This window comes from Jaculus jaculus, chromosome 7 (genome assembly GCF_020740685.1).
Source record: "Jaculus jaculus isolate mJacJac1 chromosome 7, mJacJac1.mat.Y.cur, whole genome shotgun sequence".
NCBI lineage: Eukaryota > Metazoa > Chordata > Mammalia > Rodentia > Dipodidae > Jaculus > Jaculus jaculus.
The window spans coordinates 109,628,183-109,647,119 of record NC_059108.1 but is presented as its reverse complement, the minus strand read 5'-3'; the positions used below and the strand labels follow the sequence as shown (position 1 = coordinate 109,647,119).

General features: G+C 41.0%; 2 protein-coding genes across 8 annotated transcripts in view; one reads left to right on the top strand and one right to left on the bottom strand.

The window, feature by feature from the left end:
- Positions 1–1,429: 1,429 nt before the first annotated feature.
- Positions 1,430–16,307, bottom strand: Socs4 (suppressor of cytokine signaling 4). Of its 4 annotated transcripts, none has more exons than XM_045154506.1 (2): positions 16,146–16,307; positions 1,430–2,972 (listed from the first exon to the last, which is right to left on the bottom strand). In XM_045154506.1, the coding sequence occupies exon 2, from the start codon at positions 2,878–2,880 to the stop codon at positions 1,555–1,557; it is 1,326 nt and encodes a 441-aa protein (XP_045010441.1). In that variant the 5' UTR covers positions 2,881–2,972; positions 16,146–16,307; the 3' UTR covers positions 1,430–1,554. The 4 variants fall into 4 exon arrangements, with proteins under 4 accessions (XP_045010441.1, XP_045010442.1, XP_004649263.1 ...); XM_045154507.1 differs by having other exon boundaries at positions 16,224–16,306; XM_004649206.2 differs by lacking the exon at positions 16,146–16,307 and adding an exon at positions 16,045–16,127.
- Positions 16,308–16,445: 138 nt separating this feature from the next.
- The window catches only part of Wdhd1 (WD repeat and HMG-box DNA binding protein 1), a 91,793-nt gene continuing 89,301 nt past the window's right edge, over positions 16,446–18,937 (top strand). For all 4 annotated transcript variants that reach the window (XM_045154831.1, XM_045154829.1, XM_045154830.1 and 1 more), the window contains exon 1: positions 16,446–16,775. In XM_045154831.1, the coding sequence (XP_045010766.1) occupies positions 16,699–16,775 (77 nt within the window). In that variant the 5' untranslated portion in view covers positions 16,446–16,698. The remainder of the gene's footprint in view (positions 16,776–18,937) is intronic.

The following is an 18,937-nucleotide window of genomic DNA, read 5'->3' as shown; positions in this document are numbered from 1 at the left end:
GGCCAGCGTCATTCTTGGTTATATAGTGAGTCTCTATCTCTAATGACCCCTAGATTTCCCCAAAATATACACATCATAAAATAATTACTGTATTAAAGTAGAGGACAGCTTACCAAAAAAAACCCTGGGCAATCTGTCCAGATTATTCACTGGTTCGTTTTTTAAAAAAGAGAGGGTATCATTCCATTTGTCTTCATTACACTGGACAAATGATGTCTCTAAAAATGCTGTCCTGAGACAGTAAATGTATTGTTTTTGCCCTCCTGTCTAGTATTCTATAAGCCAAGTGACAATCAAAATGCCTCTTAGTTTTGAAGCCACATTAATGATATGACAGTTAAGAAGATGGGAATAATTATTTCAAATGTGAAGAAAATTAAGCAATCCTCAATACTGAGCTCCATATGTATTTCTTAAAATTTTATTCAATTTATTTTTATTTTTATCTATTTATTTGACAGAGAAAGAGGGAGAGAGAGAGAGAATGGGCGTACCAGGGCCTCCAGTCACTGCAAATGAACTCCAGATGCGTGCGCCCCCTTGTGCATCTGGCTAACATGGGTCCTGGGGACTTGAACCAGGGTCCTTTGACTTTTGCAGGCACCGCCTTAACTGCTAAGCCATCCCTCCAGCCCTCAATTCAATTTAAAATAATGAAAAGCTACTTAGTTTACTTTAGTTACCATCAGAAATTTGTGTTTGTTCAGAAACTGCATATTTTCCTCAAAGTAACAGGCTCAGAGTTTCAGAGAGCCAAGCAGTCACAATAGTTCATAAATGTATATAGACAAGCACTACTAGCTTTAATAGCTACACTACCACTACTACTGTTGTCGTTGTAAATAAAACTTCCAGTAAACAAAATTTATGTTTTGAAGATGGTTTAACTTCTAGGTTAAAAAAAATACCTATTTGGGAATAATGTGATCCTGCTATATTATAGAATAAATCCACCTCTAGAATGTTGATTCTCATTTCTTATTGACCAGATTAATAACAAAGTTAATAATCCTGTTTTCGTAACTACTTAAAATGAAAACACACGAAGTCTGACTTTAAACCACTTTGTTACCTAACATTACTATAAGTAAATTACAAAGACAATTATATTATGGGTTAATTACAACACATCTTTTACTGAAGAATTTTAAAAATGAAAAGGGGATAGAAAAACTATTTAGATATAGGAACTGATGACATAGATTAGCAAAACAGTTTACATGTAGGAAAGAACATAAGATTATTTTTAAAAATATATAGAATATTCAATTGTATTTGTAGTGCTTTCAAATATATCTGAACCATATATAAATTAAGGGAGAAAAATCAAGTATACAATCTACATGGTGAACACAAAAACTAAACAACTGCTTACAAATATCTATTACAACAATTAGTGTATTATAAGAAAAATAAACAGATCTGGAAGTTAAAACTTATGGCAGAGTTTTATTTTGCACTCCAATTACCTTTGTAGGAAAATTCAAGGAGGCACAATAAAATAAAATATTAAATGACAATAGGTATAAAAATTATTCTCACATCCCTACCTAATTAGCATTGTTGTTCTGGTGCATCAATTCTGAGTACTCGAACTTTTGATTTATAATGATATTCCTTCAGATATAATTTCATAGGAGAAGGAATTGGAAGGGCATCAATGCCATCATAAGTTGTACAATTACAAATGACTGTTCGGCAAATATGCTGCAGGGAGAAAGGGAAAGTCCGAATTAAAGGAGTTGACAAAAGTGGTTCAAAGAACATACAGGCACTTGGGTCCTTATAATGTTCTAGGAGCCCAGTAATGTCAGGAGAATGGAAGACACAAGGGTCATGTGCGTCAAAGCTAAAATTGTGATTCCACTGTTCAATTCTAGCATGAAGAGAACGACTGTAGCGTCTAAAACTAACAGAAAACAAATAATCTTCCTGTGCTGAGTCTCGAAGTAAAAAGGTTCCCTCCGGTTTTCCTTCTAAGAGAGCTTCAGCTGCGTATTTATCCATAACTCCCCAGTAGCATGGATTGTTATTGATCTGAAGGAGGTCTGGCACAAGACAGTGGACATAATCAATCTGGGTGTGGTACTTAGGAGGTGTTTCCAACTGTAGGATTTCATCATCCAATTCCCATTTGGGTTTGTTTCTTTTTCTGGAACTTGTGCAAAGTGTTATAATCTCATCATCTGATTCCATGTCACTATCTTCTATGCTGCTATTTGAAACCAGGTTCATCATGGAGCCAGTACTAGGACCACCTCCGCATGAAGCACTGTTGGTAGTTACGACACAAGGCTGAACGCTGGCATGTGACAAGCAGTGTATGTCTTCTTCCATGTTTCTTCTCTGTTTTAGCTGAGTATCCCTCAGCTCACTCTGAGATGAGTCTGTGCTTACCCATTCATCCGATTTCGGACTTATAGGAGCAGTGTGTCGCTTAATAAAATGCCATCTGAAGGCTAAATCTGATCGAGGTGGGAAAGGACACTTATCTAACATGAGTTCACTTATGTGAATTTTTCTTTTAGATGGAAGCCCTGAAGAGTGCCGACTACTACAGTTCTTTATTGGAAAACACTGCCCCACAGCATCTTGCAGTTTCTGTTTAAGAGATCGGCCTAAAAATCTATGCCCACAGGAATGATCCAAGTCCAACTCAATGGAGGAACAGCTGTGATTTCTTTCTTGGCTCCTCAAAGGAACTTCAGTTTTCTCTGTAACATCCACTGTTTCAGCGTCTGAACAACTTTCACTCTTTTTTGACCAAGATAACTTCTTTCCACTCCACACATAACCATCCTTTCTGTCAGCACTTCTGCTCCGACTTGTTTTAGGCCTGACATCTACACTTTTACTATTATTTTCACTACTTTCTGCCATTTTTACAAATAATCTACAATTTTCAGTGTTACAAGTACTGCTTTTTCAGTTTTTCTGAGAGGGCATTTCTTCTGGGAGCTTTCTGGGCATATCTAAGAAAAAGGAAGGAAAAAAGTCATTAGCAACATTTCTATATCCTATAGTTTAAGTATTAAGCTCCATTTAGACACAGGATGAAAAGGCATACTTAGTTCATGAAAAAGAGTATACTGGTTGTGTTAAAAGGCAGCCCCAGGCATTTCACCCATTTAAAAAAAGATTTTAATTTATTAGAGACAGACAGACAGACAGACACACACACACACAGAATGGGTCTGTAGCCACTGCAAACCAACCCCAGATGCATGCACCACCTTGAGCATCTGGCTTACGTGGGACCTGGAGAATCGAATCTGGATCCTTAGGCTTCACAGGAAATTACCTTAACCATTAAGCCATCTCTCCAGCCCCATTTACCCCATTTTAATGGACTGCTGTGCCATTCCATTCCTCTCCTATAGCTAATATTCAGTATGGATCAGAGAAGGCCAAATCTCTGCTCTGTTTGCTATATGCCTAAATGTGAATAATTTCTATGTCTACTTCACCCCATATTCTTTCCTTTCCTTTTCTTTCTTTCTTTCTTTTTTTTTTTTTTTGAGATAGGGTTTCACTTTCTCCTCCACCCCCTTTCCAAGACAGGATCTTGTTTTTCCAGTCCTGGCGGGCCTGGACCTCGCTATGTGGACCACTGGGCCTTGGAATTGCAGCAATATTCCTGCTCCCCTGTTCCCCCAGTGATGAAATTATAGGTAAGTACCATCACATTGATTTTTTATAATTTACAATAGCACAGTGCATTTTTTATAAAAGACAGTTACTCATCTATGAGCTTGTGTTTGAGAACCACTATCCTATATTGCCTCTCCACTTCCTTCTCTCCTTTCCTACTAAAATACTAACAAATTTAAATTGTAAAGAATTTGGAATTTATTATACAAACAATTACCACTGAATAATAGAAATGCCAAGCAAGGGCTGGAGAGATGGCTTAGTGGTTAAGGCATTTCCCCGTGAAGCCAAGGGACCCAGGTTCAATTCACTAGAACCCACATAAACCAGATGCACAGGGGGGATATGTGTCTGGAGTTTGTTTGCAGTGGCTAGAGGCCCTGGCATGCCCAATCTCTCTCTGTCTGTCTCTCTTCTCTCTACCTCTCTCTGCTTGCAAATAAATAAATAAATAAATAAAATTTATTTAACAAAAAAGGCTGGAGGGATGGTTTAGCAGTTAAGACACTAGCCTTCAAAGCTTAAAGACACATGTTCAACTCTCCAGATGCACAGCAACACAAGCACACAAGGGAGCACTTGTGCACAAGGGGATGCACGCATCTGGAGTTCAATTATATTGGCTGGAGGCCCTAGTGTGCCAATTCTCTCTCTTAGTAAAAAAAGAAAAAGAAGAAGAAGGGCTGTGGGAATGGCTTAGTGGTTAAGGCATTTGTCTGCAAAGCCTAAGGACCCCAGCTCAATTCCCCAGGATCCTATATAAGCCAGATGCACAAGGGGGCACATGCGTCTGGAGTTCATTTGCAGTGGCTGGAGGTCCTGGCATGCCCATTCTCTCTCTCTGCCTCTTCCTCTCTTTCTGTCAAATAAAATATTTAAAAAAATACACATACATATTAAAAAAGAAAAAAGAAAAGAAATGCCAAGCAAGCATTCCCAATGCAGTTTTGCCAACTAGTTTTAGTAAGTGGTTAAAACCATTGTCAGCCATATATACTTTGTAGAATTTGGTACTTAACTTACACATTCCTTTGTAGTCTTGATCATTTGAAAGCAAGCATGTAAATTTCTATAGGGCATTTCCTTGGCTAGACTAGAGTTCACAATGCAAAAACTCCTGAGTTTCATGAAAACTAATGGTAATAACTGGTTGCATATAGAATTTGCTTACATATTTGTAATGAGACCAAAGTAAAGACAGAGAAGAGGTTCTCTAATTCCAAATATTTTGCAAATGAAAGCTGAATTATGTGTCTGAAAACAACCATCCCCTCAACCCGTAAATTATGATTAGGTTGTTTAATCCAAGAACATTAAAAATCCCCATCATCGGGCTGGAGAGATGGCTTAGCAGTTAAGCGCTTGCCTGTGAAGCCTGAGGACCCCGGTTCGAGGCTCGATTCCCCAGGACCCACGTTAGCCAGATGCACAAGGGGGCACATGCGTCTGGAGTTCATTTGCAGAGGCTGGAAGCCCTGGCGCGCCCATTCTCTCTCTCTCTCTATTTGCCCCTCTCTCTCTCTCTCTCTCTCTCTCTCTGTCGCTCTCAAATAAATAAATTAAAAAAAAATGAACAAAAAAAAATTAAAAAAAAAATCCCCATCATCAAGCAATGTGGGTAGACACCTGAAACCATTTCCAAAGTAGTAGTCTTTGAAACAAGCATCCATATTGGCAAATATGATTGACAAGTGCTTAAATGTATGAACTAATCATCTATTTCCCACAGAGAGCATGCTTCTAATTACTCAATAGCAGCTGGAGAATATACCTAATATTTTGATATAGCAAGCTCATTTGTATAGTCATTTAGAACCCTACTTTTATCTTTTTTTGTTTGTTTGTTTTTTTGAGGTAGGGTCTCACTCTAGCCCAGGCTGACCTAGAATTCACTATGGAGTCTCAGGGTGGTCTCACTATGGCCCTTAGGGTGGAATTAAAGGCATGCGCCTGTTTTATCTAATTTTGCAAGTAACAGCATAACTTCGTAGTACCAAAATTATATTGAACGGTACTCTTTGGCTGTTTATTGACTAAATTCTACTGAACAAAAGATAAACAAGCAGAAACCAACAAAGTAGTCTGAAAAATATGAAGTTTTTGAGCAGGTCATTAGCTGAATGACCAACTTCATCCCACTGGGTGAAGCTTCCTATTTTCTTCCTCCTTGCTACCAGTAACTAGAATTTCTTCTTTTATTTTTTCTATTCTTGAGGACATTCCCCCCTTTATCAGGACTATGCCTTAATTTTTCTCAACTTCTCTTCAAAAACAATATCAAAAAAAATCTTTATGAATAGTATAATGTAATTAACCCCCAACCCTCAAAATGAAAATAACTTTTTTTTCCTGAGTGCCCCAAATGTGGGCTGGAGGGAGAGCTTAGCGGTTAAGGTGTTTGCCTGCAAAGCCAAAGAACCCAGGTTCGATTCCCCATGACCCATTTAGCCAGCTGCACAAGGGGGTGCACATATCTGGAGTTCATTTGCAGTAGCTGGAGGCCCTGGCACATCTATTCTCTCTTCCTCTGTCAAATAAGTAAATAAATAAAATTAAAATATTAAAAAAAAAAACCCACAAGCTTGGTGTGGTGGCACATGCCTTTAATCCCAGCACTCGGGAGGCAGAGGTAGGATCATCATGAGTTCGAGGCCACCCTGAGACTACACAGTGGATTCCAGGTCAGCCTGAGCTAGAGTGACACCCTACCTCGAAAAACTAAAAACGACAACAACCAAAAAAACGCATACCCCACAAATGTCATCTTCAGTTGAAGAGAGACATCTATAACCTGAGTTGCAAAATATGAGGACAGAAAATAGAGGAGCAATAACTGACTCAGTGGTACCGATGGGTGACAGCAGGCAGAGATGGCATGAGTAAAAAGCGAGCCAACAAAGCAGGCCAAGTTCAGGACTCACTGGCCCCAGGAGCTACAGGAAAGTATGGACAGAAAACAGGGAGAGATGGGATGTACTCTGAAAGATTTCTCAGGTTCTTGTTCCCACACCTTTAGTGGAGGAGGCAGCATTTGTTATTTGGAGAAACTGAATTAGAGAGGATTAGGACTATGGATACCAGACATAGCAGTAGGTAAAGGGGAAGCTAGAGACTAAAAGCAGAATGACTAAATGAAAGTTTCTTGATCGCTTCTGTCCGGCAGCCAGACTTATAACATCCCTAATTGAATGGCAGAAGATAATCTGGCTAGAGAAATAGAATAACCAAAGAGAAACGACCTCTCTTTAGAGGCAGGTACCTGGAAAGCTCCTAATAAAAAGCCAGAAGACAACCCAAATAGGGAGTAAAATCTCATTTGTATGCAAACTCTGCCTACCCAGTTTCCTCCAGTGTATGAATAAATGCTGGGTTCAAACTTAAGGCCTATTCATGGTAGGCAAGCTTTCTCATCCCCAGCTCCTAGTGTTTTTTTTTTTTTTTTAAACATTTTAATGGATTTATTTAAGAAGAGCGAGAGAAAAATAGAAAGGGAATGGGCACACCAGAGCCTCTTGCTACTGCAAACATACTCCAGATGCATGTGCCACTTTGTGCATCTGGCTTTACCCGGGTACTGGGGAATCAAACCCAGGTCATAAGGCTTCTGCAAGCAAATGCCTTTTACTGCTGAGCCACTTCTCCAACCCCAGCCCTTATTTATTGGTTTTTTGAGGTAGGATTTTGCTCTAGCCCAGGCTCATCTGCATTTTACTATGTAATCTCAGGGTAGCCTTGAACTCACAATGACCTACCTCTGCTCTCAAGTATTAGGGTTAAAGGTGTGTGCCACAAGGTCCAGTGTGTAGCCCTTAGTTTTTGAAAGATCTCACTATGTAGCCCAAGCTGTACTCCACATTTTTTTCTTTATCTTTTATATCCTTAACATTTTATTTGAGAGAGAGAAAGAGAATACGGGCACTCCAGGGCCTCTAGCCACGCAAACTCCTGATGCCTGTGCCATCTTGTGCATCTAGCTTATGTGGATTCTGCGGACTCAAACCTAGGTCCTTAGGCTTTGTAGGCAAGTACCTTCAACACTAAGCCATCTCTCCAGCCAATTCATTTTTTGTTTTGGGTTTTTTCGAGATAGGGTCTCACTCTAGCCCAGGCTGACCTGGACTTCACTATGGAGTCTAGGGTGGCCTTGAACTCATAGTGATCTCCTACTTCTGCCTCCCAAGTGCTAGGATTAAAGGCATGCACCACCATGTCCTGCCCACTTCATTTTTTTAAAGTTTAAAGAGACTCTATTAGATTAAGGAAAGAGGAAAAGGGAAGTGAGAAGGGGTAAAGCTCACCCTGTGACACAAATTGGGGTCATTTATAGATTCTGAATGGGCACTGAGCACACCAAGCTTTGGGGCTGGCACTCCACCTCTTCATCATCCTGCTTCCTTAGTGCTCGGATTACAGGCTGATATCACATCAGACTACGAGATTCTCCTTTTATAAAATAATGTCCAGAGTATCATGTTATAGTTTTCAAAGTAGAAAGAAAATTTGACTTATATCTTGTGTCCTAAAAATTAAAATGCATGAAATTGAATGTATGGTTGACAATATTACTACCACTCATTGTGGTATGGCAATTTGACTGATGCTGCCTTTGAGAGAAGAGTGGGAGTCTGGAAATGCTGAGATTAGGTTAGCCCTCTCCATTTCTTGATTCACTTTCAGTATACTGAAATTGTTTACATGATACTGGAATAGATTTTTGGACAGCAGTATTTTAAACATGAGAATTGTTATCATATGTTGTAATAATATATGGCTAGAAATTTTGTTATACACAATGCTTGCAAATTGTCAAGTGAAAGTATGTAAATAAGTTGTTGAACTGTTAAGAGGAGTTAAGAATTTCTCTTTCACAAAATGACCAGTGTTTTACATCTCATTATCTTCACTGAGCTAACAAGTGACTCTGAATTTAGTTGGCATACAGAATTTTACAAACACATTTGGTGGGCTGCTTCATACTTAGGAATTAAAAAGAAAGTAGTCATTAAAAAAATAAAAAACCAAACTTTTAAAAGCTAGGCATGGTGGTGCATGCCTTTAATCCCAACACTTGGTAGGCAGAGGTAGGAGGATTGCCATGAGCTCGAGGCCACCCTGAGACTCCATAGTGAATTCCAGGTCAGTCTGGGCTAGAGTGAGACCCTATGTCAAAAAACAACAACAACAAAAAACCCTTTCTTGGGCTGGGGATGGCTCAGCAGTTAAGGCACTTGCCTGCAAGGCCAAGGGACCTAGGTTCAACTCCCTAGGACCCATGTAAGCCAGATGTACAAGGGAGTGCATGCATGTGGAGTTCATCTGCAGTGGCTGGAGGCCCTGGTGTGCCCATTCTCTCTCTATGTGCCCATTTCTGTATCTCTCTCTCTCAAATAAAAATAAAATATTAATTTTTTTTTAGTAAGGGCCACATTATTTTAATTGTCATACACAGAAATAAAGAAGAGTTTCTAACAAAGGTACTTAAGTGTTCTACTTATACAATCTGAATGTTTTTAAAAAAAGGAGGACTCTAAATCTGAATAAGGGTTCCAAATAGTCTATCATTAATTCCTGGCCTTTTATTCTATTGTTGTTATGATTATTACTTTTTGCAGTGCTGAGGACTGAACCCAAGGCTCACACATACTAGACAACTGCTCTATCACTGAGCTATATTCAAAGCTCAATTTTTGAAATTTTAAGCAAACTTTGTATAGAGAAGAGATGTACAATATTAGGTGGTTTTATTACCAACTTGATGTAGAACAGAAATCAAAGACAGAACTTTGCAAGATGGTAGCTGACAGGATTGGGCATGATCAGGGTGGTAGGACCATGGGCAGGAGAAGCTAACAAACTGAAGATCTCCGATAGCTGCAAAGAAACCCCCACTTGTTTTTTCTATAACCCCATTGGGAGAAGCTGCTTTGGCTAATTCAACAATTAATTTTTTATGAAGGGAGCTATGTTACACACAGCCCTGGGGAGTAAGCAGTGACATTTAAAAATAATCATTATTTCTTAATGCGTAAGAGGCAAATATCTAAAAGGCAAGTTTATCTAAAAGCCACTTCGGCAGCCAGGTGTGGTGGTGCATGAATCTCAGCACTCAGGAGGCTGAGGAAGGAGGATCGCTGTGAGTTCTAGGCCAGCCTGAAATTACATAGTGAATTCCAGGTCAACCTGAGCTAGAGCAAGACCCTACCTCAAAAAACCAAAACTAAAACATAAAACAACAAAAAAGCCACTTCAACAAAGCAACTTCTATTATTCAGTAGCCATTTGGTCATAGTTCCATGACCTTCTTAGACAACAAAGCCAATGCTCATACAGCAATTTCACTGACACAAGATTTAATACTAAGCTCTCCTGAATAAGGCTGGAAAGGTAATTTTACTTTATTTTATTTTGGTTTTTGAAGGTAGGGTTCTCAGTCTAGCTCAGACTGACCTGGCCTCAAACTCATGGTGATCCTCCTGCCTCTGCCTCCCCAGTGCTGCAATTAAAGGTGTGCACTACCACGTCCTGCTAGGGAACATAATTTTAATTGAAGACTTCAGAAAATAATGTGGTGTATGTGTCTGGAGTTCATGGGCAGTGGCTGGAGGCCCTGATGTGTCCATCCTCTCTCTTTCAATAAACAATAAATAAAATACTTTTAAAAAGAAAATAATTAAAACTCAGTAGTTAAATGGTTAAATATTATCTATAAAATTAATGAGTATTCTCTATGATGTTGGATAACTGAGTATATTCAATGAGCTATTTATGTCCACCATGCTGAATATACGTCTAAGACTGATTTCAAATAAATACCCTACTGAAATAAATTTGATGATCTGAAAAGTAGCTCAATATTCTACACCAAAAATGCACAAATAAGTTAATACTCTAGTACCAATTCAGCTCTGGGTCCTTCCCTATCAAATCTATGATCCCACATTTTGCTGCCATCATTGGCTTCAATCTTGATGAAAGCATTAGGATCAGAGTCAGTGAATATATGAATTGGAAGTTGGAGAGGTATTTAGGCTGAATAAATGGAATTTACTTAATAGAAACAGATGAACATCTCTTGATACATTACAGGAAAAAGGATGCTCATGAGGAAAATGTGTGAATTAAAGTCTTTTTTATTACAATACACATTAATTTTCCATTAAATATTTCAGAGTAGATCCTTTAAAGAGAAAGGCAAGTCCTGTAAGACTTAACTGGATGGTGGGGTTAACTGATTTGATACACTACTTCTTCCTGTTCCCTCTTTTTCCAGGTACTTGGTTATGTTAGTACTCCCCAATCTGCATTGTAGCAGGTAGTCGTTCTAAAGGATGTTAACACATTCTGTGGAGGAATAAATTTGAATGCTCTATCATACTGCATGCTGGCCTTTTTCTGTTTTTGTTTTTTCGTAGCAGAGTCTCACTCTGGCACAGGCTGACCTGGAATTCACAAGGTGGCCTTGAACTCATGGCAATCCTCCTACCTCTGCCTCCCAAGTGCTGGAATTAAAGGTGTGTGCCACCATAGTTTTGGTGGCCATTTCAAAATTGTGAAAATAGAGTTAATTTTTTTAACCATGAAAATGTTAAGACTATTTTATTATGTATGTATCTATCAAAACATACTGTGCTCTGTAAGAATATATTTTTATATGTCATAAATAAATGAATTAAATAGTTTGATATAAAATACATATTCTGAAAAAAGGGGGTTCTCTTGTCAAGTGAGTATAGGAAATTCTTCACTGGAAAATTACAATATATAACAAAATTTTCAAATGTCCTTTAGTTAGAAAACAACAAGAATAAACACTGCTCAAGATATAGCTTTTTGTACTTACCACAAATTCTTTTTGTGGAAATTCTGGGAAACATTAAAATGAAGGTACATTCTTTGACCTTTCAGGCAATTATAAACAGAAATGTCTCAAAATGTGTTAACTAAAGTGGGCTAATCTAGAATGAAAAACAAGCAGAAAAAAACCTGACTTCTCAAAGTGAAAGGACCCACGTAAGCCAGATGCACAAGATAGTGCATGCATCTGGAGTTAATTTGCAGTGGCTGGTGACCCTGGCACACCCATTTTCTCTCTCTCAAATAAATAAAGATAATACATAACCAGATGCACAAAATGGTACATGTGTCTAGAGTCTGTTTGCAGCAGCTGGAGGCCCTGGTGCACCCATTCTCTCTGTGTCTGTCTCTTTCTCCTTGAAAATAAATTAAAAAAATTTTTTTTTGTTTCCTTTTGTGGTCACTCTAACCCAGGCTGACCTGGAATTCACTATGTAGTCTCAGGCTGCCCCCAAACTCATGGCAACACTCCTCTCTTTATCTACCTGCCTCTTTCTCTTTTTGCCTGTCACCCTCAAATAAATAAATTAATTAATTAAATTAAACAAAAAAATTTAAAAAGTGAAAAGAATACTGATTATAGATCATTCTTTTTAAAAAATATTTTTATTTATTTTACTTATGGGGGGGGGGAATGGGTACACCAGGGCCTCCAGCCACTGCAAACAAATTCCAGACACATGATCCACCTTGTGCATCTGGCTTACACGGGTAATGGGGAAATTGAACCTGGGTCCTTAGGCTTCACAGGCAAGCAACTTAACTGCAAAGCCATCTCTCCAGGCCCTCTTTTTAAAAAATTTCTTCAGTGGTGCATGTCTGGAGTTTGTTTGCAGTGGATGGAAACCCTGACGCACCCATTCTCTCAAACAAATAAATCAATAAAATATATAAAATAATAATTACATATGATTACATTCAAGGTAGGGCAACAACACGACTCTAGGTTTCATGCTAATGGAATGGCACACACCTGTAGCCCCAGCATTGAGGAAGCTGAAGCAGAAGAATCTAACTTGAGACCAACATGGATGACATAGAAGTTCAATGCCACCACCTACCACATGTACCACCCTCACTGCCTCTAGAATGTTCTGATGCTTTTACTAATTTTTTGTTTATTTTTACTTATTTGAGAGTGATAAGACAAATAAAGAAATAGAATGGGCGTGCCAGGGCCTCCAACAGCAAATGAACTCCAGATGTGCGCCCCCTTGTGCATCTGGCTAACGTGGGTCCTGGAGAATCAAGCCAAGGGTCCTTAGGCTTCACAGACAAGCGCTTAACCACTAAGCCATTTCTCCAGCCCTTTATTAAATTTTAACTGTATTTTTTTTTTTTTTTTTTTTTTTGCTTTTCAAGGTAGGGTCTCACTCTAGGCCAGAATGACTTGGAATTCACTACCTGGTCTCAGAGTAGCCTTGAACTGAAAGCGATCCTCCTACCTCTGCCTTCCCAGTGCTGGGATCAAAGGTGTGTGCCACACACCAGGATAAATTCTAAGTTTGAAGACAAGAACTATGATCTGGAGAGGCAGTATGGTAGATTACCTTGGATTACTGAAGATCTAGGCATTGACAAGTGGTAGCTGTATGAATTTTGGTAAATTCAAGTTTTCTAAGTCTTAATTGTTCAACCTATGAAACACTAGTAACCTGCTTTGCTATTATTCAATCTAGTACTGCCAATGGAAGACAAGAATCAAATGTTAGATGTTCTTAGCCAAGAACTGGTTGCAAGGTGACTTTTTTTTTGTTGTTTTGGTTTTTCGAGGTAGGGTCTCACTCTGGTCCAGGCTGACCTGGAATTAACTCTGTCATCTCAGGGTGGCCTTGAACTCATGGCAATCCTCCTACCTCTGCCTCCCGAGTGCTGGGATTAAAGGCGTGCGCCACCACGACCAGCTGCAAGGTGACTTTTACCGTATTCCCATTTGCATTTATTAGGTGGTTTATACGAATATTATTTGCTCCCTGAATAAATAAGTTAGGCTCATACTATATATACAGAAATATCTTCAGATTTTAATCTTCCATCAGTGCTATTTTTTTTAATACCTGGTTCTCCTCAATTAATGTTATTCTCTCTTCCAGTTTTATCTTCCACAGGACTGGTGATTTTTACATCAAGTATGTATTGTACTGCAAAAAACATTTTAGGAGGAGGATACTTAATAGGTTGATATTGTATATATGTAATTACAATGATTGTAATGGGGAGGTAATATGATGGAGAATGGAATTTCAAATGGGCAAGTGTGGGGTGGGGAGGGAGGGAATTACCATGGGACATATTTTATAATCATGGAAAATGTTAATAAAAAATAAAAAAAAAACATTTTAAAAACTCCTTCAAAAAACAAAAACAAAACCCCAAACCCTCCTTCTGTAAGGCAATACTGAGTGTCTTGGATAAAACATTTAAGATTGATTATATGATATTATTTATGTAGATAGCTATCACTGGTGGCGTGGTAATGTATCTACACTTTTTTCACCCTGCTGTCCTTGAGACCAACAATATTTGGGAGCCTAAAGGTACTAAACAAGGCCATTCAGAGCAAACTCACTTTCCCTAAGATTTAATCTCACTGTGGCATTATTTTCAGTTATTGCAAAGAGCTATCTCCTCCTAAGAGATTAATGCTGAATACATTAACTTGGGTATTATTATTTTTTTTTAAGGTAAGGTTTTGCTATAGCCCAGGTTGACCTGGAAATCATTTTGTAGTCTCAGACTGACAATGAACTCACAGGAATCCTCCCTCCTACTTTTGCTGGGATTAAAGGCATGCACCACCAAGCCTGGCTCATTTGGAAATTTTTGACAGCCTTATCAGAGCTACAGCTACACTGGTTTATTTTTCAAAAGCCATGTTATTTTAAATAGTTGGACAATTTTGTGATACAGTATTTAATTTAACTTACACAGGTCTCATTACCGCACTATTATCTTGTACATACTGCCTGAATGACTTATTTCCCTAGTGAACTTGTTGAAGGTAGCATTACAATTTTGTAGACATTTGTCTGAAACAAATAGAACTGTGAAAACATTATTGCACTACCAAACGTGAGGATACATTTAAAATATTTGAAAATTTTTACTGTTTCGTTTAAGGCGACTTTACATGAAAACAGTGCAAATTTACCCAAAGCACTCCAATAATAATATTCATGAGCATCTCCTATGTACCTTAGCCATTTGGTAAAATTAAATACCATCCCTATTTTAAAAAGGAACATGACATTCACAAGTAAAGAAGCATACTCAAGGTCATATAATGAATCAGATTTAAAATTAAAACCTAGGACTATTCAACCCTAAGGCTTAAACTCATTTGTACAGGTTAAGTCTGCAAAAGAAATCCTTCTTTAACCTATGAACCATGTGCTTGATTACCAAGAGAGTAGATATGTGTAGATATATACACCTAGTTTTAAAATCATATAGTATGGCAGACATTAAATTTCACTTACTTAAGTGTAACTTTTTTTTTTTTTTTTTGGTTTTTCGAGGAAAGGTCTCACTCTAGCCCGAGCTGACCTGGAATTCACTATGGAATCTCAGGATGGCCTCGAACTCACGGCAATCCTCCTACTTCTGCCTCCCGAGTGCTGGGATTAAAGGCGTACGCCACCACGGCCGGTAATAACTTTACATTATGGATTTTTTTTTATGTTGCACTCTGAAAAAATTTCATCATGGCTTATCCAATAGAGTCAAATATTAGTTCAACTTGAACGCCACTGTTTGCCTAATGACATTAAGTTATTTGGGCAAAAAAGACATCATAAATCAGTTCATCCACAAACAGAATGATCTGCACATAAAATTAGGTTTAAGCAGAAAGCATCATTCCAGAGAGCCGGTCTTGTGGGAAATCAACATCTGTTTTCCCACAAATCCTAAGTTCTTCTTAACTCAACCATCCTTCCTTTCTCATCCCCAATCAAAACGCCTCACACAACGCCACCATAACAAAGCACATGGTTTGTGTACTCTTGTCACTTTTCAAAATGGAACTAGAATGAAGAGCAGGGAAATCTCTACCACCGGGGGAAAAAAAAATTCTCAGGTCATTAGGGGGAAAAAAAGAAAAAGAATGTCATTGTTTTAAAAAAAAAAGTGTTCTTCGGAGCCCAGCCTACGAACACCGAGAGCGTGAAGACAGAAAGAGTCCGAACTTGACGGTCCTTGGCGCGGACTCCACGGACCGGGGAAGCGCCGCGCCGCGCGCTCGATCCTCCCTCCGCCTTCCAACGCGGGAGGGCGGGCGCGCGCTCCGGCCAACTCCGGGTGGGACAGGACAAGGGGGACGCGGACAAGTCCACGCGAGGGACAAGGTGAAGGCAGCACGGGTGTCAAGATGAAAGGAGGTCCGTCCAGGCAACGTCCCCAGAACCGTTCCCAACTGCCCCCCACGCAAGGGGCAGGACGGATGGCTTCCAGGAGCCGGATATGGGCTCCTGGGAGAAGAGCCTGCGAGGCGGGAGCGAGCGCCCCGCGGTCCAGCACGGCCGCCCTGCCCCCACTCACCTCCCCGAGCGCGGCTCCCCTCGGGCCGCCCGACACAGCGCCGCCCTCGCCGGCGCCCCGGCCATCACCCCGGCGCTCGCTCCGGCCGGCCGCTCGCGCACCTCGTGTCGTCGTCCCCACACGGCCCAGGGCTTCCGGCCAACCCCCGCCCCTCCTCGACGCCCGGGCTCCGTGGTCACCGTCTCCGCCCGCTCCCCAGGGCGCCGCCACCACTTCCGCGTTCGGCTCCTTCCTTTCCTCTCTCGGCCGCCCCCAGCCACCGGCTGTTGGCCTCCTGGGCGGCGCGCGGCTGGCTGACGCCATCACCCCGCGACCTCCGTCCGGACCTCGCGCTGGGCGGGGGCGGGGGCGGGCCGCGCAGGCGCAGTGCGAGGTCCGCGCGTCGGAGCGCGGGAAACTGGTCCCGGCGCGGACGTGCGCGCTTCCTCAGGACGCCGAGCTCCTGGGCGCTTGCTGGCTCCCCATCCCCGAGCCTGCCGAGGAGAAGCGTGTCTTCTTCCTGCGTGACGGACCCGCCGCTGTGTCCTGCTGGTGCCACTCGGGTTGGAGCGACGACGGGGCTGCGGAGAGCCGGGGGTCCACCCCTGGAGAGGAAGCTCTCCCCTTCCCTCCATCTCTCGAGACTAGAGCGCTCTCCCGTAGGGAAGGAAGGAGATGCCGGCCACACAGAAGCCGATGAGATACGGGCACACGGAAGGACACACGGATGTCTGCTTTGATGATTCTGGAAGGTAAGGCTGTATGGCGGGGGACGATTCAGGTGTATTGCAACGTTTTTTCTTCTGCAGCATTTACATAGTCAACCTAAAGGTGTACAGTGGAGCTCTCCATTGGAGTGCGGACTTCCTTAGACTTGGTTGTTTCCAGGTGTGCACTTCATGTCATGTTAGTTTTAGTGTATCAGACAACTTGAAATCGTATTTTCAGACAGGAAAAATGCGAGCACGCCTCCCCGGCAATATATTTTTTTAAAATATTTTTTAAAATTTATTTATTTGAGAGCGACAGACACAGAGAGAAAGACAGATAGAGGGAGAGAGAGAGAATGGGCGCGCCAGGGCTTCCAGCCTCTGCAAACGAACTCCAGACGCGCGCGCCCCCTGTGCATCTGGCTAACGTGGGACCTGGGGAACTGAGCCTCGAACCAGGGTCCTTAGGCTTCACAGGCGAGCGCTTAACCGCTAAGCCATCTCTCCAGCCCTAAATTTCTGACTTTTAAAACTGACTTACTTCTGTTTCACTTCTAGATAGGGATACTTTTCTAGGGTTATCCTCTTTTATCTTTCTAAATGCTGTTCCTATGAGGTAGAAGACAAGATCGTTAGCGGAGAAGCTAGTGTATCAGAGTTTTCCTCTCCAAGAATATTATGAATTATGATAGGAATGATGCTGGGGTGAGGCTAACCGTAAGCCAAAAGCTAAAATACTTGGCAACAGGAATTTCCTTTCAGGAATCTGGTATCTAAATGGCAGAGTTGAAGAGTGTTGCATCAGGAAAGAGGTGGTAATTAATTACAATGGATGCCCACCTTCAGAGCAAGAGAACTGTAGACATCACCACCACTTAAATGGAAGCAGTGAGCTCAACTCAAAGGAATGGTTAAAAAAAAAAAAGAGGTTGGCCTAGAGAGATGGCTCAACGGTCAAAGATGCTTGCTTGCAAAGCCTGATGGCTTGAGTACGATTTCTCAGTACCCACATAAAACCAGATATACAAGGTGGTGCATAAGTCTGGAGTTTGCAGTGGCTGGAGTTCCTCCCAGACCCACACTCACTGTGTCTGTCTTTTTCTCTCTGTCTTTCTGTCTCGAAATATTTTAAAAAGATGAAGCTGTGGAGATTTTTTTAAAAAATATTTTATTTATTTGAGAGTGACAGAGACAGAGAGAAAGACAGATAGAGGGAGAGAGAGAGAGAGAGAATGGGCGCGCCAGGGCTTCCAGCCTCTGCAAACGAACTCCAGACGCGTGCGCCCCCTGTGCATCTGGCTAACGTGGGACCTGGGGAACTGAGCTTCGAACCGGGGTCCTTAGGCTTCACAGGCAAGTGCTTAACCGCTAAGCCATCTCTCCAGCCCAGCTATGGAGATTTTGATGGTGCCTGTCAAAGAAGCCAGTAAGATTCAGTAGAATTAGAGAGGGTTGGTCAGATTGGGGAAGGTACATTGTTATGTGAAGAACAGAGTCTAAGTGTAAGAAATGCCTTGGTTATCATAAAGCTAGTCTCATGCTCAGCAACTTACAGTAAATTTTTTTCAATTTAGCACCTAAACTGTTGAGAATAGGAAGAAGGGTTTTACAGTAAAAAAAAATTTTTAAGAGTTATTTTTATTTATGAGAGAGAGACAGACAATGGACATGCCAAGACCTCGAGCCACTGCAAACAAACTCCGGATGCATGCACCATTTTGTGCATCTGACTTAAGTGGGACCTGGAGATTCGAACCTGGGTCCTTAGGCTTCACAGACAAGCACCTTAACTGCCAAACCATCTCTGCAGCCCCATCTTTTTTCTTTTTAGTTTTAATTAATTTATTTGTTTGACAGAGAAAAAGAGAGAGAATGGGCACACTAGGGCTTCCAGCCACTGCAAACGAACTCCAGATGTTTGCGCCCCCTGTACATCTGGCTTATGTGTGTGGATCCTGGGGAATCTAACCTGGGTCCTTTGGCTTTGCAGGCAAATGCCTTAACCACTAAGCCAGCCCACCAGCCCCCATCTTTAAAAAAAAAAAAACAACAAAAAAAAAAACCCTATTCTTATTTATTTGCAAGGGGAGAGAGAGAAGTGGCACAAATGTGTCACATTGTGCATCTGGTTTGAATGTGTCTTAGGGAATTGAACCTGGGTTCTTTGGCTTTGCAGGCAAAGTACCTTAACCACTGACAAAAAT

Excerpts from the sequence above, each read along its gene's own strand:
- Socs4 (XM_045154506.1), bottom strand. The coding sequence starts at position 2,880 with ATGGCAGAAAGTAGTGAAAATAATAGTAAAAGTGTAGATGTCAGGCCT.